Source organism: Syngnathus scovelli, chromosome 4, assembly GCF_024217435.2.
Source record: "Syngnathus scovelli strain Florida chromosome 4, RoL_Ssco_1.2, whole genome shotgun sequence".
Taxonomy (NCBI): domain Eukaryota; kingdom Metazoa; phylum Chordata; class Actinopteri; order Syngnathiformes; family Syngnathidae; genus Syngnathus; species Syngnathus scovelli.
In genome coordinates this window covers 19039749-19065086 of record NC_090850.1, presented here as the reverse complement: position 1 = coordinate 19065086, position 25338 = coordinate 19039749, and the positions used below count along the sequence as shown (strand labels likewise).

The window sequence follows — 25338 nt, the reverse complement described above, 5'->3', positions numbered from 1 at the left end:
CATTTGGCTTATATTGACATGGCATGGGCCTCAAACAAATCATAAATGGATGACGATTTCACCTGGGGTATCATAAAGCATTTTTACTCGTAATGCTGCTCAAAAATTCAAATGATGACGGTTCTATCTGACACTAGATAACTTCATTTTGATTTCAACAGGATGCAAAACTAACTTTCCCAGAATCAGCACAAAGGTTGAATTGAAATGGCACGGTTCAAGGGACACTTTTTCAAATATCTCATCTCCTTCATATGTGGAACAACTTGGATGTTCTAATTAAAATTGAAGACCATCTGTCCTAATTAAAATATCACGTGAGTTTTTTCGTCCTCTGTTACATTTCGAAACCTAGCAACTTCGTCTGTGTTGTCGATTTATCGAGAAAGAAGGAAACGTGGAAAGTTAAAAAGTGTACACCGTAAAAACCGAGTGCATCGATTCATGATGTTATTAAATTTCGTCAACTGTATCACCTTCAAATCACACTGACTCTTACTGTATCAGAATCGGATTGAATCGTACCACAATTGAAGAAAATCGCATCATAAATGGAGTGAATCGAATCGTATTATATTATAATTTGTAAGAGGCCGATTGTAAATTCAGTAAATTGCATTGGAATCAAAACGATAGATAATGACATCACAATGACAGTCGTCACAAAGCGACTACGTAAAGCCAGCTCTCCAAAATAAGCCATAGGAAAAATCCGTCACTTCTTTTTATTACAAGTCAAACACAGATAAAGACAGCACTCTGTTCCTCCAATCCATACTCCTTGATTATCCCCAACTCCCAAAGATTGGAAAAATGGAGCTGTCAAAAGGGTCTTGTTCTGACCCCCCCCCCCCCCCCCCCCCCCTCGCCCCCTCCTGGAGACAAACAAACAAACCGCCCCTGTTAGCATTTTTCATTCAGCTTCAGGGGCCACGCCGTAGATTGAGTATCGACATCGGTTGGCCATCGAGGCTTACGGCTCAAAAGCAACAGTGGAGGGAAATTCTCCCGGGGTTGCAGATTCAATCGAAGGGACCAAAATAATTCAGCAAGACTCACTCGAGGAAAAATCCAGTTTGTCATGTGGAATCATGGATTGCCTTCCCTCACAATGGAGAGGCTCTCCGGAGACTGGAGCGCGGGAATCAAGACGTGAATAGCCGAGAGTTAGTGGCCTCGTCTTTGACCTTTTTTTTCCCCTTTTTTTTATCACCTGCAAATTTAGCAACCGTAAATCTGTTTCCACACCAATGCTATGGCACAGATACACCACGGAGGGCCATAAACAAGAAATTATGAGCAGTGTCTCAGGCCTGCTTTGGTCATTGATGTCCCCTGGGGTGGAACGCCCCATTCAGGGAACAATAACTGTCCAAGGGAGTTTAGATGTTTCCACCGTGATGGGGCAGTTGTGGCTGAAGGAACTGGTTGATTTATATTTCGCCAAGAACCGGCAAATCCTACCTACCAACCTTGTGATACATTAGATTAGCTCCAAGACTCAGGCATTTTTGGAAGGTTGTTCCTGTTCTTGACTGACTTGCTTGATACAAAGCATTTACGTCAACCGTTATTTAGATTCAAAATCAATTCTAACTGGAAAATCAGGAACCTGCCGGCCTAGCATGACCTCTACTTTAAATGTTAAATATTGGGATTATTGAGTAAGGAGGAGACAAAGGGCCATTAAAAGGAAACTAAACAAAAGCTTTCAATGTGACCTTTCTTCTCCTTTGCCATGCAGTCTACATCAATAAAATGCAGCATGATTAATCAATTGACCTCCCACTTGTTATGTAGGCGGGGACCTATTGCACCTGGTTCTCAGTTCTGCGGTAATGCCACAATAACGAGAGATGACGATCCATTTCCCTTTAATCAATTCATTCTGCTCTCCTTCCAATCTCCCTCACATTTATTATGCTTTATTCGCCCCTTTTTTCCCCCCCAATGACTTTCTACTGACTAATTCATCTGATTTAGTATTCTCCCGTGTTAGTCAATGACATGTCTGACATGCAAGACAAGTGACGTAAGTGTAAGTGTTTGCGTGTGACAATCAGACTTTAGACCAGCTAAGATCAGGTCTAAGTTGTGGCGCAGGTGGTGTAAGGAGATAAAGGCACACCTAACAATTTGATGACAATAATTAGACTAGACTTTAGACCAGCAAATCAGGTCTAAGTTGTGGCGCAGGTGGTGTAAGGCGATTTTGGTGGATTTGATCGAAGCAGATGTGTGGTGGATCCGATTTCATTCTTAAATATGACATCAACCTCTGCAATATGAAGGAATAAAAAGGACAACGCGGGTGATCATTTTTCTACAGGTCTGTGCTTTATTTTAGTCTAAGCAGAATATAATGAACTAGAGAACTACAGCGTTCAGGAGCACTATGGGGAGGATATCACTCCAAAACCAGGGGAATCGGATCCGAGCCAACATTGATTCAAATTACATCTCTGTTTCAAAAATAAATCAAAAAATGCTATTTGTTCGAGTCATGGAATTGTACAATTTCATTCATTGCTAATTTGTATAAATGCATGAAAATGAATGAATAGGATTAGCAAAAATGGGAATGACTCATGATAGAAAAACCCATGAGGCAAAAACTACTCGTGTCTCAGTTTGAGTTCTTTGAAGGCTCTGATTGGATTCTCAGTTGGCGCAAACTGCTCAGCCTTCTGAGTTCTATATTTTGGTCCTGGTAACCAATGGTGATGGAGATGTTCTCATTCATGCAACGGATGGGCTTGAGGTAAATTAAACAGCAGGTTTCTTTGACTTTTGGGATTTGGTGTCTCCCCATTTTTACAATACAGGGTGTCCAAGCAGTGTTCACAGGTAGTACCGCGAGCGACGGAGAGATAGACAAAGAGGGTGAGAAGGTAGGAGAGAGAGAAAGAGAGAGAGACAGAGAGAGAGAAAGAGCGGTGGGGAATAAGCTAGGTTTAAGGCAGAACTCCCTCGTCACATTGGCAAATCAACATCTCCAGTGTATTGCGGTTGGGAGGCAAAACCCTCGCCACAACATATGAGAAAGCAAGAATGTAAACACAGAATAGATGAGATGTGACAAACCACCAGCCCTTAAGAAATGAAACAGAATCAAACAAAGACAATTCATCCATAGCTTAATTCCAAGGTTACAGCATAGGTTTTGATGTTGGTGGGTTTTTGTTGATTTTGCTGTCTTTCGTGGACTCCTTTTTCACAGAGGACAAATGGAAACGTCTAACAAGGGTAAAAATGCTTATCTTTTTTTTTTTAATAAAGGCCGGCTTATGGGGGTGAGAAGTCTGCAGGTCCCCAAAAGTTACATAAACAAGAAAGAGTGTGTTTCCTCCTTGATTCCACTTGACCAGTAACCATAAGTGCATTTTGTCCAGTTTATTATTGATCCAAGAGCTGTTAGCATGCGGAATCTCTTAAAGATTTTTTTCCTTTTTTTTTCTAAATACATATGCAGCCTGAAAAATATAAATAAATAAAAAAATCATAATCATAATAAACTTCATGATAATGAGTCCATCCTAGCTCAGGAAAACATCGGAGAAATCACCAATTTTCCAACATGAGTATAAAATCCTTGTGAAACACTGTACAAGAAATAAAATTATTGTATTATCTATTCATTTTTTTGTTAAAATTACTCCATAGGTTCCTTCTCTTTATTTGACTGAAATAGATTATTTAGTTGTTTTTATTTTTTTATTTTTTTTATCTTTTCAACATGAGATATTGTACGTAAGCCCATAAAGAAGGCTGAACAAAATTGAAAAATAAGCTATATTGTATGTACAAGAGAGATGTAGCAGCAGTGTGGTCAAGAGTCATGGAAGGCGACATATTTCTTCAATAATTTGTCACTTCCTCGTCCCCTTCTTCTTCTTAGGTCCATTACTGCTTTATAATGTTTCAAAGCAGATTAAGAACATGAGCTGGAGTTCTGGTATCAATTTCCACAAATGTACAACACGTCCCCATGATTCACTGCAACCATATCCAAACTAGGGTGGACTTAACCTCTTGTGTTACTTATGCCAGCATTTGGAAAAGTAAGACAACTTCAAAAGTTGAGGGACTGAAAAATGACCCGCAGATCCCAGCACTGCTGTGGTGTATCAAATGACATCATTGTACCAGAGAGTGGAGCTTTTCAGAGCACACTACTGTACAATCTCTCTAATTTTGTATTTTATAGGCTATTTACATGAAGAAATAACACAAAAACTGCTCGTTATCGTACCGAGTCAAGCATGATCGATCGTACATCCCTCGTGACGTTGTGCATTATTGTCTTAAACTATACTGTAATCTCGTTTGTTGTTAAACTCGTGACTGCTTGATAGGAATTAGATACTTCATCGCCATCACAGTGATGGGATGCGATCTCCCATCTCAGGGTGAGGCGGTGAGGCGAGGCGAGGAACCTCTCCACTAATCATGACATCATCGCGCCTGATGCCCTGAGTATCAGGAGTGATTTGGAGTTTTCAGGTTTCAGCCCCCCCTCCTCTCGACGACCACCACCCTGTGCCTATTTCCATCTAAAAAATCTCATTTCCACACCAGTAACAACTGGAAGGAGATGACGGAAAAGATCAGTCTGGAAGCAGCTCTTAAATGAGAAGCATTAATTTTTCCCTTCTGTCCCAACAGGTGACTTTAATCATCGCTAGACTATCAGTCAATTACATTTCACTTCCTTTCCTTGACAATCTCAACTATTTTAGGGTGAGTGTTGGAGACTGGTTGATATGGCCGACATTGGTTAGAGAAGATCTCAACGGTTAAAGGTGCACTTCTAACTAAAAGATATATAAAATAGGCAATACTTTGGGTTGTGTCCACATGGACCTGGATATTTATTTTTATGAGCTAAATGGGCTTGATAAAATTATTTTATTTGCTTTTTTATTTTTTGTAGGGTAATTAATCTGATGAATAATGTTGGTGATGATCCATATAAGAGAAGTTCCAACTATAGGTCTTAAGGGGTTCTATTCACTGGTGGAGCTAGAGGTGGGGCTACTGGGGCATTGCCCCACTGAAATTTGTTTGGACCACCCTGGTACCAGGCCAAATAAATGACTTTTGGGTATTCCCCGATTTTCCAGGAAATTATTTCCCGTATTTTAGCGTTTTCTGAAGAATAGTTTGGGTTAGTCATTTTTTTTTTGTTTAGCCGGACCCTCCTGAGTGTCCACAAAGTTACTTGGATATGCTAAATAGCAGAAGTGTGCTTTCTACTGTGGTGCTAGTTTCTGTACTTTACATCAGATTGCTGCATGTTCCATCAATTAAATAATTACTCTGCCTCATTAGAAGGCTACACTAATTGCTTACTCAATTTGGCCATTGTTATTAGTGTGGCATTTTCATTTCTAATTGGGAATAATGATCTCTGTTGCCTTGTCATAATCATGAAATGCTCTTTTAGGTTGAAGTTTGAAAATATCTATAATGGTTACATTGGTGTGTTTGTTTATTTATTTTTTTTATACCTGTGTACACGTGGACACATCTTTTGTCATTTTGAGTGACTCAGTATGAATATTGCATCATACAGGTACGTAGATGTAGTTTTCGGTGGGAAAAAAAAACCCCTACCCGGCTTTTTCTGTTTTTATTACCCATCACTTTAAAAAGTGTGTCCTCAAGGGAGTAAAAAGTAATACAGACTATCTTTGTTGAAAGTTTCCAGCTGCCTATCTAACGCTTTCATTTCACCTCGCTGTAGGATATTACATGTCGTAAATTCAGCACTGGTTAGTCAGCAACGTGATAGGCTAGCGTGGGTGTCAGCTCAGTCGGGTGCACAACCTGCCATTGGGAACTACAACGGCATCCTGCGAGAGTCGTCTTGCGAGGTTTCGTGATCGGCATGCGCTGCGATGTGAGGCCAAAGCAAGCACGGGAAATTTCATTGCTTATGGAACATTAGATTTGCCATCAATTAGTTCTGCCTCTTATGAACAAGAAACACTTTGCAGAGCACTGCTTTGTTTGACTCCCTGCTTCATGATAGCAAATCAAAGACGGAGAAATAGGACCACATTTTCTCATATTGTGGCCGGGGATGTTTATTCTTTCAACTGCAGAGAGTACAAGGAATTGATTTTTTTTTTCTTTTTAGAGGTGGCTTTTGTTTGTTAGGCTGTTTTTTTCCCCTAGACTGTAATTTCCTCAGTATCAGTGTTGACAACTATTGCTACTGGAAGAACTTTCTTTTTAAACTCAATCATAAATATTTACAGATGCTGTCTGCTTAATAGGTGTGTTGCGGGGAAATTGTGTCAGCCCTGGGATAATATGAGGTGTCCATTTCAGGTTTAGTTTTTCAATTAAATGCCACATTTTTGCATTGATTGGGTCAGGGTGTCTATTAATCAATCATCAATCATTTTGAATTAGAAGGAAATTTGGCCTCCATAGTTATGTTATCTTTGTATGACTCCATAAAATATCAAATGAAAAATATTATGGAGTCTCCACAGTTCAAAAATTATTATTGATGCACTACAATCGTGGATTAACTTTTGCTGAAATTTTGGTCCATTAATAATATAAAACAGTTTGAGCTACGACATGAAAATATTTGATACCACATCAGCTATCTTGTCTTTGGGGATATTTTGGCAGTGTTGCTAATCTCGGGCCAACTCTCAAATGTAAGGGTAGGCACAAACATCATTTTGGCTAATATTTCCTGTCTCATCCAAGGAAATATCCGCCCCTACTCATCATTTGGTCCCTGTAAATATCCTGGTGATATTTCTCTTTTTAAACTGTTGCTGGATAAAAGCTGGTGATTACAGTGCAATAAGGAGGGCAGGGGATAATTGATATGAGCAGAACTGAGCAAAGGGGTTTTGACACTATCTTGGCAACTTGTGCTTTATCACAATGAATCTACAAATCTGTAGCACATTGTCAGTTGTTTGCAATAAATCTGGTTTAGGTCTTATTTTCTTGAGAGACAATGGGATTTAATACTCCGACTGTTTTGGACCAAGCTTTCTGAACACTTTAATCCTATTTTTTATTTTTTTGTGGGACCCGCAGAACAGATATATGGTGCTTGTCACCAGGAGCTTGGTTACACCTTTCTATTTTTATAGTGTTTGGGCTTCATCCTCGCAGCATTACTTTGAAGGATGTTTACTCCCTCCCCCCCCCCCCACCTCCGTTCTTCTTACTGCCTTCCATCCACCACTGTTGATCGAAACGTTGTGACGTTCCAACCGAGCAAATTGGGGAACGTTCAGAGCCAGAGCTAATTTACAAGTTGACATTTTATGACGGACTGTGTCTTCAGCTTTTTTGGGGAATTGACATGGATTGTTACCAAGAAAGTAGGTCGAGAAGCATGTTCACAGTGGAATGTTTCGGATGTGTAATTCTCTTGGTCTTATTATGTCTTAACATTTATAGGTAGTTCATATAATAACATTATTGGTTCTTTTTGAGGGGACGTTGGACACAACTATACAACTTATTTTATGTTTCCACCAAGCAGTATTGTTCAGTTCAGTTTGGTATGGATGGGGAATTATTGTGTGAGTTTTTATGACACAACCCAACATTCTTTCAGCAAACAGCAGTGGGAGACATGAATTTCAAGTTCGTAGCTTTCCGAAATTTATTTCCACCCATCGTCAAAGCTCAACTTAGAAAAGATGTTTATTCGTCGTCCCATTACATGTCCATGTTGTTTATACAGAAGATCGAACAGGAAAAAATATGGCTTGCAAATCAGATTTATTTATAGATACTGTCTGCACTCAGAACTGGGCCCTAATTTATTTAATTATTAATTAGTTAATTAATTGTGGCTGCCTCATGGCCGGCAGTGTTTACAGAACCATACCGTGGCAAACTGAACTATACCACTTGGTGGAAACTTTAGTTTTCATTCTTCTGGCAGTTTCAATAGCTTTCCTGTTCCCTCAAAATCCTTGTAATATTTGCCGCCCTTCATTGAACCACTTTGCTTTTCACGTTGCGCAATACAAAAAGGGCCAGAAAAAAAAATAATCGAAAAGGCGCCCTCGGGGGTCCGTGTTGCTTGGTCTCTTACAGTGGATTGTCGCTTGAACGTATAGGCTAAGGAGGAGCCTTGAGTGTCTGCACTCTGTCCAGCGCAGGCACGAGTTAGTTCATTCTTTTGCCCTTTCCGGGAAACAGTCTCTCCTTTTTGCGGTGCCTCGGACATCGTGATGAGCGCAGTATCCAGTGTTGCAAACAGCACTGTCCATTGTTCATTTCTTCTTGTCCTTTACCATTGCAACTTCAAGTATTTTTTTAACAACAGGAAAAATGAGCAAATCTACATTTTTTTTTCTATACCCACTTCACTATGATACAACTTGGTGCCCGATTCGCATCCAGAGCAAACAAAAAAAAAACAGCCCCTACACTACAATTCCATGTTTTTTTTTTCTTCAATACATAAAGTCCATTTTCTTTTATTACAGTAGGCCACTGGATATTGATTTAATGATTTTTTTTGTTACTTTTTTTGACTAAGAGTAATAGTTGTAGCTACAAGGTATGAGTTTTTTTAAATATATATTTATATATTTATATATTTGTTTAAAAAGCGTTTTTTTTTTTTTTTTTAGTCCTTTGGTCCCTATTTCCTAAGGAATGATGCATGTAAATTATCCTGGATTCTTCCTCTTCTTTGTCATCATCATCCATCCAGTGCTCGGCCCTGTCACAGAGCACACAACGTCTGTGTAGGCACAAAAACCAAAATGGCAGCAGGCTGGTGTGTGTACGTGTTTGCTTGCATGTATGTGTGTGTGTTTGCTTCAGTACTTGAATTGGCATTTGCACTTATGTACAATGTTTTTTTTGTTGTTGTAATTTTCCTTAGCTATAGCATCTTGTTTGTATGCGTGTTGATGGTATGCATGCTTTGAGCATAATGAGTCTATGAATGTGTTTTTTTTTCTTCTTTTCAACTCATCATGTCTAAAAAAGAGCAGCAAAAAAGTTGGTCTTTGCAAAAAATCTGCTTCCAACGGATGCCTAAGCCAAAAATAAATTAATTCATAAATAAAAGAAACAGGGATTGATAAGACAAAAAAAAAGGCATTTGCCAAAAAATGGAGGAAAAATAAAAATTGGGATTCTTCACTCAGTCACCCAATCTTCCAGTGGGATTCCAGTGGGATTAAGGGACCACCTGTCCGTCGTGATATGTAGAAGAGCAAGGAGTCTTTGACTGCACTTGTGGAAATAAGGTGTTGTGGGCCCTTCATCCTACGACACACAGAGCGAAAAATTCATCGCACAGACTGATTGACGAGCATGACATGACACACAAATGAGAGGGGGTAAAATCAAATTAGTATAATTATGAACTGCTTAACTCATTCAGTGCCAAAGACGGTTATAGACGATATTAACTGGGTTTATGTAGCAAAGATTTGTATCACCTTCTTAGTTATTTTCATCTTTTCTCCTTGCTAGTTAGCGATGCCTTTGTATGGACGATACATCCGGCACATCATTTTTAGTTATTTCAGTTATTTGTTGGCAAGAGACAGCCCATGAGACACCGCTGTTGCCTTTGTGTTGACACATTACAGATAAATGTATCCATGCGCGGGAGATTTGGACATAAAAGATCTAGTTTATCTCTAATATGTTGGGAGCTATGATGTGGGTGAAGAAAGGCTGCGATATCACAGCAAATTGCTCTTCGAAAGAGCGAACATGAAAGGCCGCGACTCGCCCATGCGAACTCGCTGCCAGACATTCTTTGTTCTACCGTCTGCCTCCTGTAAAATGAGCTTGTTATCGTTCATAATAGATCAACTTTTTAGATGTTAGTCAAATCCAGGCCTGCCATTAGCGGCATACAAACGACCAACGGTTCTGATTATGGATTCTGATTTGGAGGCAAGCTGTGACTTGAGCTCTATGTCTACCAAAGCACAAGATCAATGTATTTAATGGGGTTTTGTTTTATTTTCTATGCTAACAACATCCGGGAATAACTTTTGTTCATGTTACCTCTAAAGTTTATTGCTCTAAAGTTTGTACAGTTCTAACTAAATATGTCTGAAATTGGGTTGAAGGGTTCGTGCCATGTTTTGTATTGGACTTTTTGTGAGACCTTTTTCCTGAAATCAAGATTTCTACTCATAGATAACTTCTCAAGATTGTGCCATGGCTTTGGCACATGTGGGTCTCCAAGTACCCAAATCACGGCGCCAATGCACGGTCACCGTAGTGATACTCTATTGCGTGGCTAGTGCCGAACATTTAAAGGGGTTGAAGTCGGCAGCGACAACTCCCAGAGTAGCGCAGACCTCCCTCTCTCAAATATGCCGACTTGCGGAACAATTGGTCAAAACTGCCTCTGCCGGGCATGACTTACATTCTCCACTAAAATAGAGCCTGTTGCGCTAAAACCCCGATTATTCCACAAGAAGCCACCAAAACTTTGTTACAATAGAAATTAGCGTCAAGGTTATTATTTTTTTTATCTATTCCCCTGACTTTCTATTGGCATTTTTGCTTCAAAACACAAAGAGCCAGAGTTGGAACATGATCAAGAGTGGATTGCGTTTGACCTTTGTGCTCCTACTGCATTTGTTGCAGGTTCCCTCACCTCACATTTCGTAAACACCTCCATAAAAGGTGCCTAAGAGTACTCTGAGCCACAAAGGCGCCTGTGGTGACCCTCCCCACCCAGCGCAGACGGTCCCGTGGGTGCATCTGGCTAGACAAAAGAAAGGGCAGAGTCACCTGCCTTTGAGAGATCTCACTGAAATTGACTTAGCCTTATCATGTTTTGACCTGGCCAGACTGGAAACTTGAAAAGAAAGAACCTTTTTTCACAGCAAATCTGATCCAGGCAAACAAACAATTCATGCCCCGCCCCCCAAAATTTAAATGACAGGATCATCCTGTTGCTAACAGGATACGTTCAATATGGCTCGGGTATGGTGTTAATATTTTTGGACTAGGTGGTGCCGCTAGCTGCTCTGTTGCCACAATGTAATCGGTTTGCAGCCTCATAAATAAATAAATGAGAAGTGATTCTGGTGTTGGGCAAACAAAACAATCTTGCATGAGTGAGGCCTGTGCAGATGGAAATCCACAGAGAAGTGGAGTGTCAACATTTGCCCGCGCTCTCAGCAAGATTTAATTGGCCGCGCAAACACGGCAGGGTCATCTCGGCGTCAACCCATCTTGCCGCTAAACAACTGTTGATTGCATTTGGAAAAAGGTCCTTTTTGCAAAGACTTTCATGTAAAAACACAAATAATAGCTCGCTTGAGGAAACACTGTGAATGTGAGGAAATAGTGACCCAGAAAAATGAATACAGTGAAAGCACCAACGTGACAGGCAAATGAAGCTTGAAGATGATTCATGAAGCTTTTGTTGTGTTTGCTGAGCCCTCTAGATGGCACTCTCTGTTCAATGGAGATGAACATTTCGTTCAATTTCTTCCACATCTTTCTTTAAATCAACAGGGACAGCAAGTAGAGTAAAAAAAAAGACAACTGGTTCATGAAGCAAATATGAAGCTTCAAAAGTCGTACTACACTGTCTGAATTTTGTGAGGTTTTAACACAGTGAGCATTAAAATGACTTTTTGGTTGGTGGGTAAAAAGGGATACACACTCCACGATGGTCCTTATGTCCAAGGCACCTGCTTTTCTTATTATTGCTATGCATCACAATGATTGGCAAAACAAAAACACAAAAGAACAGAAGTGACATGTTAAATAGAAAGGACAAATAATTATCAGCATGCCACCATAGAAAGTTGCTTCTTGCTTCCCTTTGTGATGGCGGAGAAAGATTCACAGAAAACTTGTGAAAACTGAAAAGGATGAATTGATGTTTTTTTCCCCTTTTTTGTATATACACAAAGATAACCCTGAAGGCAGAAATGCATATTTCAGAAACCCTCCTGTCTACAGTAATTGGATTTGCCTTGCATTGTTTGCGATGAGGTCGGCCACACGGTGAGGGCTGCACTTTTTTCCCTTTCTTCCTTACTTTATTTATTTCATTAAGTTTATCTTTTCTGCACAGAAACACAATTTATGAGTGGCTTCTTTCCGTTGGAAGAGAACCCCGCTTGATCTTTTTTTTTTTTTATTAAAATTTCCCCAACCAAAATGAGGTATTAGAGAGGAATACAATGGGTCTTGGAATTTATCAGCATATAAAAGTTTTTTTAAAGTTTCCTTTATTTCTTTTTAACCAGAGAGAAACGATATTGAAGTTGAATTATAGATTTTTTCCATTATTATGGAGATTGTATTGAAGGCCAAAAAATGCAGCAGTTGCTGCAAAACTTTGATAAAGTTAATAGAAGGTTGGAATTGATTTTTAAAATGTGGCATTTTGCCTATTTTGGTTAAGGTGTGAACCTTTGAACCCTGTAGTTATTATTTATTATTATATACAGGACAATACCTTAGTCTAGAAAACATTTGCCGAATCTAGAAATTATTGAAAATGTGCAGTTTGGATATGCTACTGCCATTTTTTTGTGAGATGTGGCTTCATCATTGTAATGTAGGTGCTGTAAGCCAACATGGTCTCTTTTTTTTTTAAAAGTGTGAGATGTGGCTTCATCATTGTAATGTAGTTGCTGTAAGCCAACATGGTCTCTGAGGGCTGTTCGGCTTTTGTGGATTTGTCCGCTCGACAACTCGCATTGATCGTGAAGGCTGTCTCCAGTTGTCAGGTAATTATGCACAGTTGGATATTGATGATGTCATCAATTTCACACTGACAAATCCTGCAGTTACTAATGGGATTCTCAACCTTCTTTTTAGGGGAAAAAATTCACCACACATTTAGTCGGTCACGGAAAAAGATGTATTGATGTTTATCTTTTTTTTAAAGTTGACCATTTTAATATTAAGCTGTCACCATACCTTGATCAGGCCTGTAGACCAGTCAGTAAGGTCGGTTGGCGTCCTTTGGCCGCTTTAGCTGCACCTTCAGCCTCTTCATGCCTATTTGAAAGCCGTTCATGGCCTGAATGGCAGCTTGGGCGCTCGAGGGGTTATCAAAACTCACAAAGCCTGAGACGAGAACACAGAGTGGCAGGGTGGGGTGGGGTGGGGGGGACAAAAGGGAATGGGAGAGTGGAAGAAAAAGGAATATCGGCAGGGATGGAGAGGGTTGACAGGAGGAAGACGAGATGAGACGGCGTTTGAAAGGAGGCCCCTTTTAACTGGCAACAATGAGATGACAATAGCTCTTTGTTTTGTCTTTTCAGCACATTAATTGAAAATTTGGGAATTAAGAAAAGATTACATAAAATAGCACAAAGGCTAATAAGGCAGATAATACAATGAAACAGAAGACCGCATAGGAAACTCAAAGTGGAACTGTGATAGTGAACACAGAAAAAAAACAAAGATAAAAAAGGTTTGAAAATAGAAAAGAGATCTGAAAGAAGCAACACTTGGTTTAAAATCACATTTTTACCAAGCGTCCCTTCATTTTAGCACAAAGGGTTGAGTTAGTAACCTGGGCAAAGATTTCCAAATGATCTCAAAAGAGCTGATACTTCCTTGACGCCAATACTGTTATTTTATTATCCAGAGCTTTGGTGGCATCTTGTGGAACATAAGGTTACGTTCTTTCTAAGGAGTGGTGCTTGTTTGATACATAATGATAGATTCTGGCATATTCAGACTTGTGTACATATTTGCTTCATGTCACCACCGGAGGAGTGGAGCTATGTTGTAAATCGAGCACCTGCTGTCGTCAAAAGAAGAGGGCCGGTAGTTGACACATTAACTCGTGTTGCTTCTCAGCGTAAATATTATCGGCAACCACAGCCGCGGTGTGCACATTAGAGTCAACAGTCATTTTTTCTAGGTTGGCATGAACGGTTTTGACAATGTTGTCGGCAAATCCGTTATTGTCGTGCGAATGTTGAACGTACGTGACAAAGCGTGCAGGCAAGTAAAGGGCATCAGGTTGGGATGAGATGTGATCCGGGCAGGTGGGGGAGGGGGAGGGGGAGGGGCTACGGGATGTAGACGCCTGCAGCACTGAGTTATCACCTGGGTGTCACAGCGCAATGAGAGCACAGGTTTCCACACCGGGACTCCGTGCCCGTTCTTATCAGACACGGCTGTGATTGACGGCGCGCATTTTCCGCCTGCCATCTGATTTCATCGCACTGCTACGGGTCCAATTTAATTTGGGGGTAGAGGGCAGGCTTTTGTCAGTGCGAATGAGATAAGGCTGCTGCTTTTACAAACCTTTTAAACAAACGGAGCAGGCAAGGGCCTGTCAGTTGGCAGTGATCCCCCCCCACCCCAAAAAAAAAAATCCCCCACTCGAGACACACACACTCACACATTTGTGATCCTACCCACAGGATTTAATGAATCGCCATACCTCACATTATGCCAAAAAGGGGTGATAGAAAGTTGGGGAGAAAGGAGCCAAAGTGTTGTTAGAGGACGTCAGAAAAGCTACTGGGAGATTTCTGGACATCATTTAATTGGCTGTTTTCACCAGACAGTTTGGGGGCTGATTTGGTGTATGTTTGAGAAGGGATTTTTGAAAGGAATCAGAATATCAAAATACTGCAAAGTTTGTTGAATTGATGCCGCAGGAAGTGTGAAGGGGCTTTTGGCTCAATTTCCTTGACCAAGGAATTAATTGCGTAAATTTTTCGGGGGAATTTTCCATCTTGGAATGTTCTTCATTGCGGAAGTATTTTTTTGTATTCTCCCAACGCGTTCATTTGATTCAATCAATTTTACCCATATGAAATTTGCTTTACTGTGATATAGTAAAAATAAAAATCAGAATGTTTTTAAAATTTTTGAAATTTACCTTTAGTTTAGTTTGTCTGTATGCCCAAAAATGAGCATTATAGAAATTGGTATACTTAAATAGTTGAGACAAGATTATTTTCTTGGAAAAAAATAGAAATACAAAGTTTCTCTCTTTTTTTTAAAGAAAGACTGCACCTGCTTTCAGACTTGAATGGAAATACTTAGCCTCACTCTCGTCAGTTTTCTTGAACCTTTCTACTTCACTTTACTATTCATTGTGACGCGCGTGTACCGTTGAGCATAATAGCCGTTCGTGTTAACACTTTGCCCTTCAAGCACTTCAACGTATCAAGCAGAAATATTCTTAGAAATAAGAAATATTTTGTCTTTGTTCATGACTCAGCCTACAGCATGTAACCACAGTATCAAAACATGGAAACCTTCACATACAACAAAATAGCCTGGTTATTTATTATTATTATCATTAATATTAATATTATTATTATTATTTTAAATTGTCATTATTTTAATTACTGCCCGAGATTCACAGTTTTTTTCCCCCCCACAGTTCATCGTCTCCCGCGGCGTGACGGACAGTGAGGGTGGGGGGTTGCCGAGCGGCTCACAGACAAGCGTGTCGGAGAGATGCTGAAAGAAAGCCAATGCCGAGAGTCTTCCGTGCGCTCTCCTGGGTGCGGCTGTCCCACTGAATCAACAGTAAGGTCCACACTAGTCTATTATTATCGCTTTAAGCTTTTGGAGTCCACCTGCAAGGGCTCCACCCCGATAAAAGGGTTGCAATCGGGGAGGGATGCTGTTAATTAGGGGTGGTAGAATAGGACTGGAAGATTTATTTTAAAATTTTTACCACAAAGGACTCACAGGCTTCTATTAAGTAGGAAAGCATTCCTATTGTTACTTTGGTGACCGAATATCACCTACTATAATAGTGATTAGCATTTGAGCACATTTACCAGATTAAAAAGAAACTCTTTTTTTTTTTAATGGTTATTTCTATTGGGAGAATCTGTAGTTGTATGGACTAAACCATTTAAAAGATACTGTGTTAATCAAAAACAACACACAGGATTTATACCTTAAAGTATTTTTACTATAATTGTAAGACAGTCAAATATTATGCAGTTTAAACGGTACACTTAAATATACAACAAGAAAAAATGACCTAAATGTTAAAATAAAAAGATATGTTGCATTGCATACAGAAATAAAAACAAACAAATTAAATACGTACTAAAAAAGTTAAATACAAGTGATCTGTACTTAAGCAGTGATTCTTTCGCATACCACCAGAGGGAGCTCCCACTAATGGTACTAATACCACATAGCTTCATTTCCACAGCGACTAACAACAAATCAACAACAACTTCTAGACAATTAATGATTAAAAGAAATATACATTACACTAATCTATAATATTGGAGGCCCAGCGAGGACACCACAAAACTCTACCATGACGTCTACGATGATGTCAAAGCAAATGTAATTAGGTCTACTCATTGTAACTTTCTCCGATTGGGTCGATTGACAACAAAGCCACCCTCCGCTCAGTGGCTTTAAACACTCCCTTTAAACTACCTTTCAAATGTTAATTGTAGCTTGATTAGGATAGACAGTGGGAATTAAGAAAGTAAAAGGCAAATGCTAATTGCATGAAAGCAGCGAGGGGCATGAGAAGATTTCAAAACCCAAGCGCATAATTCCAAACTGCTCACCCACCCACATCACATCCCACTGTTGATTTTGAACTCACCGAAACATTTGCTCTGATTGGTCGCTCTGTCCACAAAGACTTTCGCCGAGATGACATTGCCAAAAGGGAGAAACATTTGCATGAGCTCTGCGTCACCAAATTCCTGGGGCAGGTGATAAATAAACAGGTTGCAGCCCTCCGGCCCTGGTGAAGGGAGGAGACAGCACAGACAAGACGAGTGACATCCGAAGGAGACTTTCAGACAAGAAGTAAACAGTTGCTGACGTTGGGCCAAATATGTCACAATTTGATACATTTTAAATCTATTTTATAAGTTGTTATTTTCACCTTTTTTTTTTAACCAATCAAAACTGTCTCATTTTCTTTAGACAGCAAACTCATCGAGACTGTTTCAATAGCTGTTTGTAGACGATTAGAGCACTCCGATTCAATTTCCGGACACGGACTCTTACACGCACTCCCGCTGTGGTAAACAAAGTTTTTCTGCAAGACGGTTATGGAAGCACTTCATTTCATACCTCCTACATCGAATATTCATGCCGCTCTAAAATGTCTCCTACATACAATCATCATACAGGTGAATAATTGAGACGGAGGAATTATGTCAAAAAGAGTAATTTAATATAAGCGTACATCCTTTCTTTTATTATATATGATGGCAAGGCCCGTGCAGGTGTGTCTATGTGGTTTGTATGTGAACGCTCCTACTAGTAATGGCGTAAATGATTATGCATGCAGATAATTAATCTGATGAATATTTATAACCACTTAAATACATTGTAATGGACTGATTAAGCAATCCGAGTGTGAATTAGTTCACTTTTTGAATAATGACAGCGTAACTTTCGTCTCGTCACTAATGCTTTTTAGAGCCTTTTTCTCACTTTATTTTTATTCTTCATACTCCGAGACAGCTCCGAGGCGCCCTCTCCCCCTTGCTTTTTCTAATTCAAAGCGGCGCGGCAACATTAGAATGGAACACAGCAATTATCACCTTTTATCTTGGGTGGGCGCGTTCACTCGCTCTTACCTTCCCGCTGTTGCTGGGGAATGATGGTCGGCTGCTGGGGGAATGCTTGGCTGATTGGCGCATAGGCGGCGGGGTAGGCTGCTGTTGCAAAAGGGGGAGAAAGCAAGAAGGGGGCAATAATCGTTTCTCTGTTTTCAGGATTGGTGGAACAAATATGACATTACCTTGAGCTCATGGTTTGTCATTTATTTACTGACTCTGGACCAAATGTATTATATATATATATATATATATATATATATATATATATATATATATATATATATATATATATATCCATCCATCCATCCATCTTTTTTTCTAAGTTTGACTAATGTCATTGTGGTTTTGTTTTGAGGTACCACAGTACTCTAAATTTTAAAGTCTAAAGCGTCGCGGGGAGTTAATAACCAGCAACTCACCCGTGCATGAAATCTTACGTCTCATTAATGAGAGTCGATGTCAGGCAACAGTGAGAAGTCTATGTCATCTCTCTTGTAGACTATGACAAGTTCAGAACCTCAGCTCTTTGTGTATTTTTGGAATGAAGACATTTTTTTTTGTGTATGTGGGCGTACTATCAAGTCAACTCCAAATCCTTTTGCAATCCTAATGTAAAACCGCCTAATCCTGATGGAAATTAGCCGGTTGTGCCTGCTATCTTTACTTGTCAGTGTCTACCAGTGTGACAAACAGACAGGGAGGTGCAGATGGAGTGAGCGAGAGACTTTAGACGACAGACGGATCACCTGCGTAGTGTTGGACGCCAGCGTAAGCCTGCTGGAGAGGGTCGGTCACTGTCGGACTCTGTGCTGCAAGAGAGGCAGTGGGGTGGAAGAAGGGGGAGGTGGAGAGCAGAGAGAGGGTGGAGAGCGGTCAAGAGAGGCTCCGAGACAAAGACCAAAGATGTGATACGAGTGTCTGGCTTTCTACTCAAAATGGTGTCGGCTGCCGGTGTCTCTGATTGGCTGTCAACTTGCAAATCATTGTAAGGTGTTAAGATACTACAAAAACAACATAAAAGAATATCTTTGTAGATTGGCGGGTTAGAATTAGGTTGCGGATGATGCCAATTGGGTGCTGCTTAAAGATTCTATTTTTTTAGAAACCAACAATGTTGTGACCCTTTTTGGTAATGTATTGACAAGTTAAACTGTGTCATCACATTGCTGTGATGTCACTGTTTATATGGAACTAAAGCAGCTATGACAAACCTTCATGCAAGCCACTTCCTGAAAATTATTTGTGGTGAGCTAATTCGAATGGTAGCGCTTTGAGGAAAGCTGGCTTAACTAACTGTGGAGAGCCTTCAGGGGGCAAGATCACACTGAGAGATGGCAGATATTTGGGTTGTCATTCCCCTCAGTTCTTCAAAATTGCCTGTTCGACCCAGATGTTTGCATCAAATATTAATAACGTGCCAAACAAACCACTTTGTAGTTCATTACAACTGCCGCTCTCTTTGCATAAAACACACGCAAGGGAGCTTGAGTCCTGTCACTTCTCCAGGAATCATTCCCAGACAGCATCAAGGAGCTCAGGACAGGCCGACGCACGTCAAATTAACCAGAAAGGATAGAAAGCTGAAATGATTGATTCATCATCATATGGAAGTTGGCCGCTCTGAAATCTGCCAAAGATGCGGCTGACTGGCCCCGGAGCTTAAAAGACTTCAAATCAAAAAAGACATGTCACAGGAGGATAAACGGAAAAAAAGGACCGGTCAACTTTTTACTCGTAAAATGCGACGACGTTCATCGTTGTTGTTCATCAGGTGACACTTGTGGTTAAAGACAACAAATCCTCAGCGCAAACGACGTTTTCAGCTCACCTGGGTAAGGGTGAATGCCGTTGCTGTAAATTGGCTCGGACGTGGGCTGCCCGTTGGTTTGTGGCGCCAGGGCACTAAAGCCGTTGACCCCGATGGGCGTGGCTATGCTGGGGACGGTTGCAGTGATGCCTGGGGGTGTACTGGTGCCTGGAAATATATACAACTTGTTTTAAAAATGCACAAAAAGAGGGAATCCGCATGCTGCAGACTCAAAACTGATCGTTCCACCCATTTCCATCTTTTAACACCACTGCCATTATTGCTTTGTTTAGGAAATCCTACTTAATTCCCTCGACACTCATTTAATCAGAATTTAGACTTTCGATATATTTTATGTGTTACAGTAATTTAGTGCCTCTCTATGCCTTTTAATCAGCCTGCTTCAAATTCTTAAAATTTCTAAACCTATCAAACTATCCTTGAACTAACAGCTCAAACTCCCCTCATAACATGAACAATTCGGATTAGTATAATTTCCAGTTCATACAATTGGCAAATGAGTGTATTTGAAGATGATAAACATCCAATGATCCAAATATGAGTCTCAGAAAAAAAAATTGTAATGCAGCTTTTGGATGTCATAGGCTGCTCATGTCACCTTTGAACTGATGGATTTTTATTATTAGTTTTTAATCCAAGGCGAAGGGCATTTATAACATGTGGGATTACGTTTGATAAGCATTACCTGGTACGTGTATACCTTCTGGATTACAATTGCTCTATATGGCGTCAAGGCACTTCATTTAATGTATTTGCGATGACCCTGCCTCTCAGTCCGTCTGCCTACTTAGTGTCAAGCCGTCAGAAAAGTCTTTCGTGACAACGACCGAGAAGGTAGTTCAGACCGAGGTCCGGGATTATCGCCTTTGAGACATCGCTCTTATATTTGCTAAACCACGGACTCAGAATCCAAAGTCATGAGGATTGGCGGCGTTCCCGGGGGAGAAAAAAAAAAACACCGTCGCGAAGAGCGAGTGACAGCAAGGCAGTGAGAGATAATGAGAGCGAGAAGTGTGTAATGCGGCTGCCAACAAAAGTGGCGGGAATGCTGCACGTGTTCTACCATCACGGCCTCGCTTCAACGCGGGCTTCTATCAGCACGGAAAGTGGAATCTTAAAAAATGCAACAAGGGCATATGTAGAGAGACCTTGGATGAATTTGTTACCGCTGCTTCTCATAATCCTGCTTGTAAAAATCAAAATTCCTATAGCCTCTTGGAGTTCTTGAAAGTCTTTGAATTTTTCAACATCTTTTTTTTTCAAGGCTGGAATATTTCATGCTAGCTTTTCTGCCAAAGACATTTTCAAATTTGACCTGAATAAGTATGTATGGTTGATGATAAAAACGGGCTTCAGCAAATAAAATTGAGACGATAACCCCGTCCCCCCGGTACCTGAGGATGGTGTCATCGGAGTCGCCACCAGGCCGTTGACATTGAACGCCGCCATTTGCTGCATTTGCGCGGCAGCAATGGCCGCCATGGGGTTCAGGTAGGACCCTTGTGTTGCCGCCATCAGGGCTGCTTGCTGTTGCATCATCTGCTGTAGGATTAGAGATCAGCGGGCGGGGGAAGGAGGGGAAGGACAGAGAGGAGGGTTGAAATAGCCGCGGGAGCAGAACGTGTTTACTCTCACATCTCTGTTTACTTGGCTCGCGCCTTGTTCTTGGACCGCATCACCCCCTCAGCATCACTTTCCACTCACCAGTCCATAACACACTTCTGTCCTCATTGTACCGCCTCATAATCAAAACTATTTGCTGATGATTTAATACATTTATAAGCAATATACATGTGCTGGAATTAGGGCGGGAATGTGCGAGTGGGCGATTCTCACCTGTCAAGATGAGTTGTTAGCTACCGTGTGAGTGCAAAATCTCACAGACTTTTAACTCGGGCTGTGACTTTCATGTGTGAATATGAAACGGTGGTGATGGTGGTGCGAGGGGGGCAGGGGCTGGCGAGGGGTAGGGGGGGTAGCCGGTTTTGGTTCTCGGTAATGACATACACTTGAGTTTGGAGTGCAAGGTAAAATGTGTTGGCGGGTGGAATTCGATGAAGTACTGTAGTCCTAAAAAATGTGACTTGAATGGAAAGTAGATGCTGAAACACAGCAATACGTACACAGGATAAAAACATTGCATCAATAAATCAGGTGACTAGACACAGTATCAAAAGATGGTGAATCATTCTTTAAAATATGGAAATTCTAGTTAATTATAATCTAATATAAAATAATTAAATCAAAATAACTGATCATTCATCATATTTACAGTGTTTATTTATTCATATTTTACTTCACAAATAAATGACCTGCAGGCCAGTCTTTTAAAAATCCAATATAGCTCTAGAGCACCATCATTTGCCCACTCCTGCTGTTTATGATAAAAAAAAATATGTTAGCTCTTTGTAATGTAGATGTCTGGTGGGATACATTGTGATCTTTTACAACATTGTACAGTATTTCCAGTTAATGTAGTGTTTGCTCTGTGAATTTAGCTGCAAGAGAGGGTCACAGTAAAAACGAGTGGAGAGCAATTTCACACCACCAAAAGCTCTACCACAATAATAAAACTTGAAAAATTTGCTACTTCATCTTGCGTTATATTTGACTGTGCCTGTGTAGCCAATGTCATGGCCAATGAGTTTATACAAGTGGATATCATCACATTCCTAGTGGGAAAGAGAAGTGAGGTCAAACCTTCAATGACAAGCGTTTTGTTTTCTGTTTTCAAGCTCACCGTCTCCTCCCCCGCCGGGCTGAGACTTACAGCATGAGAGTAGGCGCCATAGGCCCCAAACTGGATAGTCATGGGACTGAAGATGCCGAGCTGACCCGCCATCTGGTGCATCCGGCGCAAAGTCCGCTCCTTGTCGGTGTCTGCGAATTTGACCACCAAGCTGGACGAGGCGCCCTAAAGGTAGGAATATGTCACGTTAGGTTTTCCTACAAGTATTATTTTCGGTGGGGGTTCATGTGTAAAGTGGCTTTCGAAGCAAAACACAAGCATGTTTTTTTAATACGTATATACAAAGTGACACCAAACTAAAATATGCTTAAGACTGGACCCGGGCTCTCGTCAAATGAATCGCACTTTGGGTTTCCAAGCCCAGTTATAATTGTCTGGTGTGTGCTTTGTCTCCCCACGGAATTGCCTTCTCTTTGATACAATCTGAAAAAATCCGAGCATACATTCTTCATGACCGTCGATATAAAAGAGGAGAGCACCGTTTTTTTTTTTTTCCAACGGGTGTCTTGACATCCATCAAGGAAGCCAGTGGAACTGAATATGCAACCATTATGGGTGCAGTCATTTAGCTGTCAGCATTAAATGGAAGACGGTGGTGATTGATGCAAACTTTCAAACTCCAACAGAATTGTGATCCTAACCAGATCCCGCTGGAGTTCCAGTCGCTCGGCTGTGAAGCTCTGCTGCATACACTTGCGGGTAATTAGATCTGACCCCGAGCCTTGAGCATATGAAGGGTGAAGTATTGACTAATAGATTTACCTTATGGCATATATAGTTCCGTATTGATGTCCGCACTGCTGAGTTTGCATCCAATTAAATCATTTCACATATAGAGACTAGTGTCAGTTGCTAGCGTGACATCTAGGGAGGGGAAAGTTCACTGTGACCGGGCTGCAGTCTAATTAAAAGAGCTCGGAAAAAGAACCAGGACGGTAGGACACAGGAACCCCAGGGGATGAGCCAGGAAATGATTAGTAAGAACATAAAAGCAAAGACATGACGAGAAAGGATCAAAATCTTGGGATTCTGTTAGTAAATGTCTCATGCTGACAGGGCCAGTACAAATTGAGGCTTTGGTTCAGATTTCTATTGTCTCCTGGAGTGTGGACTTTAAAAGTGGGAGCAAAGTGACCAGTGTGCCATACACCTGTTTCTCGCGCATGAATGAAGTGAAATTGAGAAAGCTACGCCCAGATGCTCCCCATGTCAGATTGCATGAGTACTAGTTTTTATTTCAGTGGAAAAGCACAGAAGCAAGGAAGACCTTGCTCCCTCCAACCAAATAATGCAACGGAGCGAGTGTCCTACCTAGTTGCCTGTGGTGGACAGCTAAAGCTAAAGATTGATGCAGTCACGGTTTATATAAAGCCTGAGTCATTAGTGGTTCACTTAAGTCCTTGTGAATAGCTTTTATTTCAAAATGTTATCGAAGGTCAGGACTAATCAAGATGACGAGTGTTCAGCTGTTGTTTAGCTCGGAATGCTAATGCTAAACAAATCCTAGTAACATGCACCGCAAGTGTTTGTGCAAAAACATCATTCATAAAGTGATTTTTGACACAGTGATGAAAAAAAGTCCGAAATTACTCAAATTGCCGTGGGAGCAGTCGGGAGCTTTCAAAGGCTTCTCCTACCACTGTGTTTATTTTACAATCACGTCGGATTAAACTTGATTTTAGCCCTTATTCAGTCCTTATCGGAAATTGGCTGTGATTGGGAATGTACTTACTTGTATTACTAGAACTCAGCTTTTTTTACTATCTGCGGACAAATGTACAGCACACTGAGGAGCATCAGCGTGGCCCCGAGGGGCCATTTCGCTGCATATTGGCTGTTATATCGGCAGAGAGCGTTCCTCCTGAAGACACACGACAACCTTCTGATTCCTTTCCTTGTGTGCCATTTCAATTAGTTAAATCAATACTCCGACATGGCGGCATGAAGGAACTGTTTTTTTCCCCTCCATTTCTAATTTGATTCCGCTGCACTTCCTGACCTTTTTACACTTCTTCCTCAACTTTGGTGGCCATTTGAAGGCGCCAGGCGGTTTGGTTTAATGAGGCTGATGATGAGCAAACATTGTCCGTCTGCGTCGCTGCCAGTGAAGGCTGCCTACCGTGGCGACGACGCCTGGCATTTAGCTCACACCCTTCGCCGCCTACATTCTCATATTCATTTAATACCTTGCAAAGAATAGCTTGTGACAATTGGAACAGTCAAAGCCTAAGGCGGTCTGTGCCGTTGACAAAAACAGAAAGAAAAAACAGGCCCTCGCTGTCTCAAGCTTAAATTTCACCCTTGTGAAGCTTCTGATGCATTCCGATAGGATGCGGGCTTCATCTCGTGGATCGACAGTTTCCATTAACAAAAAAGGCCAAGCGATATGTGTCCGGGTAATGAAGGAACAGGTGGCAGCCGACGACACAAAAAAAAAAAAAAGAAATTCCCCCTACTGGATGCAGAAAATCCCGAGCTGACAAACAAACAGAATAATAACCTCCCGCAGCACAAGTCCTCATACCTGGAGAGAAAATGAATTTGCTGAATTTGATAAGGGCCAACGGGGAGCCGTCACTTTTGACAGGTACAACGAAGGAATTTGCGACGGGTTCAAAAACTAATCTAATTTCTTAAATAACACACTTGACTTGTGAAAATCTCCCCATATTGGATCTTATATAGGGCCGGGCAACGCGGTAACAGAACAATACGCGGCGGTAATTGAGGGATTAGAACTCGACTACGCCCGTGGAATGGCATTAGTCTTTATCGCTGCAGTTCTTGCGACTCAATTGTGTGTAAAATATGTGCAAACAGGTAAACAGCCTCATTTTCATCTATCTTGAGAAACATTATGTAATATTACAGCCAGACGTTCTCTGGAGAGAAAATAAGCAGAGGAATTATCAATAATAACAAAGTTTTACGTCTCCGTGGACCAAAATACTTTTAAAGGATAAGCAAAAGTTTGTTGACACATTTAAAGTCTCAGGGTGTGAATGGAGCATGTGTAATGAATTAATTGAATATATGATAGCGGGTTCCTTGGTAAATGAGTTAACTCCCACTGGGCCCAGTGTTGCACGGCTGGTAAAACCACTCGGGAAGGTTGTCGCTCATTAGCGGTGCATGTTGCTGTCTCGGTTTGGCCTTTCTGCTCTACCCCCCAAAGACTGCTGCAGCTGCTGAGTAAAATTGCATAAAGCCCAGAAAGACAAAGC

At 40.9% G+C, this 25338-nt stretch overlaps 2 protein-coding genes across 10 annotated transcripts in view; one reads left to right on the top strand and one right to left on the bottom strand.

The window, feature by feature from the left end:
• The window catches only part of slc12a4 (solute carrier family 12 member 4), a 194754-nt gene that overhangs the window by 52568 nt on the left and 116848 nt on the right, over positions 1-25338 (top strand). The window contains exons 23-24 of one of the 2 annotated variants that reach the window (XR_007480723.2): positions 15362-15510; positions 22101-22285. The gene's annotated coding sequence lies outside the window, so the exon portion shown is untranslated. The remainder of the gene's footprint in view (positions 1-15361; positions 15511-22100; positions 22286-25338) is intronic. The other variant, XR_007480722.2, reaches the window with a different exon arrangement.
• Positions 2316-25338, bottom strand: part of celf6 (CUGBP Elav-like family member 6) — a 105103-nt gene continuing 82080 nt past the window's right edge. For 3 of the 8 annotated variants that reach the window (XM_049718476.2, XM_049718472.2, XM_049718480.2), the window contains 8 exons: positions 22106-22279; positions 20760-20907; positions 19366-19512; positions 18284-18346; positions 17556-17636; positions 16565-16708; positions 12925-13074; positions 2316-9276 (listed from right to left, as the gene is read on the bottom strand). In XM_049718476.2, coding sequence (XP_049574433.1) covers positions 12947-13074; positions 16565-16708; positions 17556-17636; positions 18284-18346; positions 19366-19512; positions 20760-20907; positions 22106-22279 — 885 coding nt within the window. In that variant the 3' untranslated portion in view covers positions 2316-9276; positions 12925-12946. The remainder of the gene's footprint in view (positions 9277-12924; positions 13075-16564; positions 16709-17555; positions 17637-18283; positions 18347-19365; positions 19513-20759; positions 20908-22105; positions 22280-25338) is intronic. The other 5 variants (XM_049718478.2, XM_049718479.2, XM_049718473.2 and 2 more) reach the window with 5 other exon arrangements.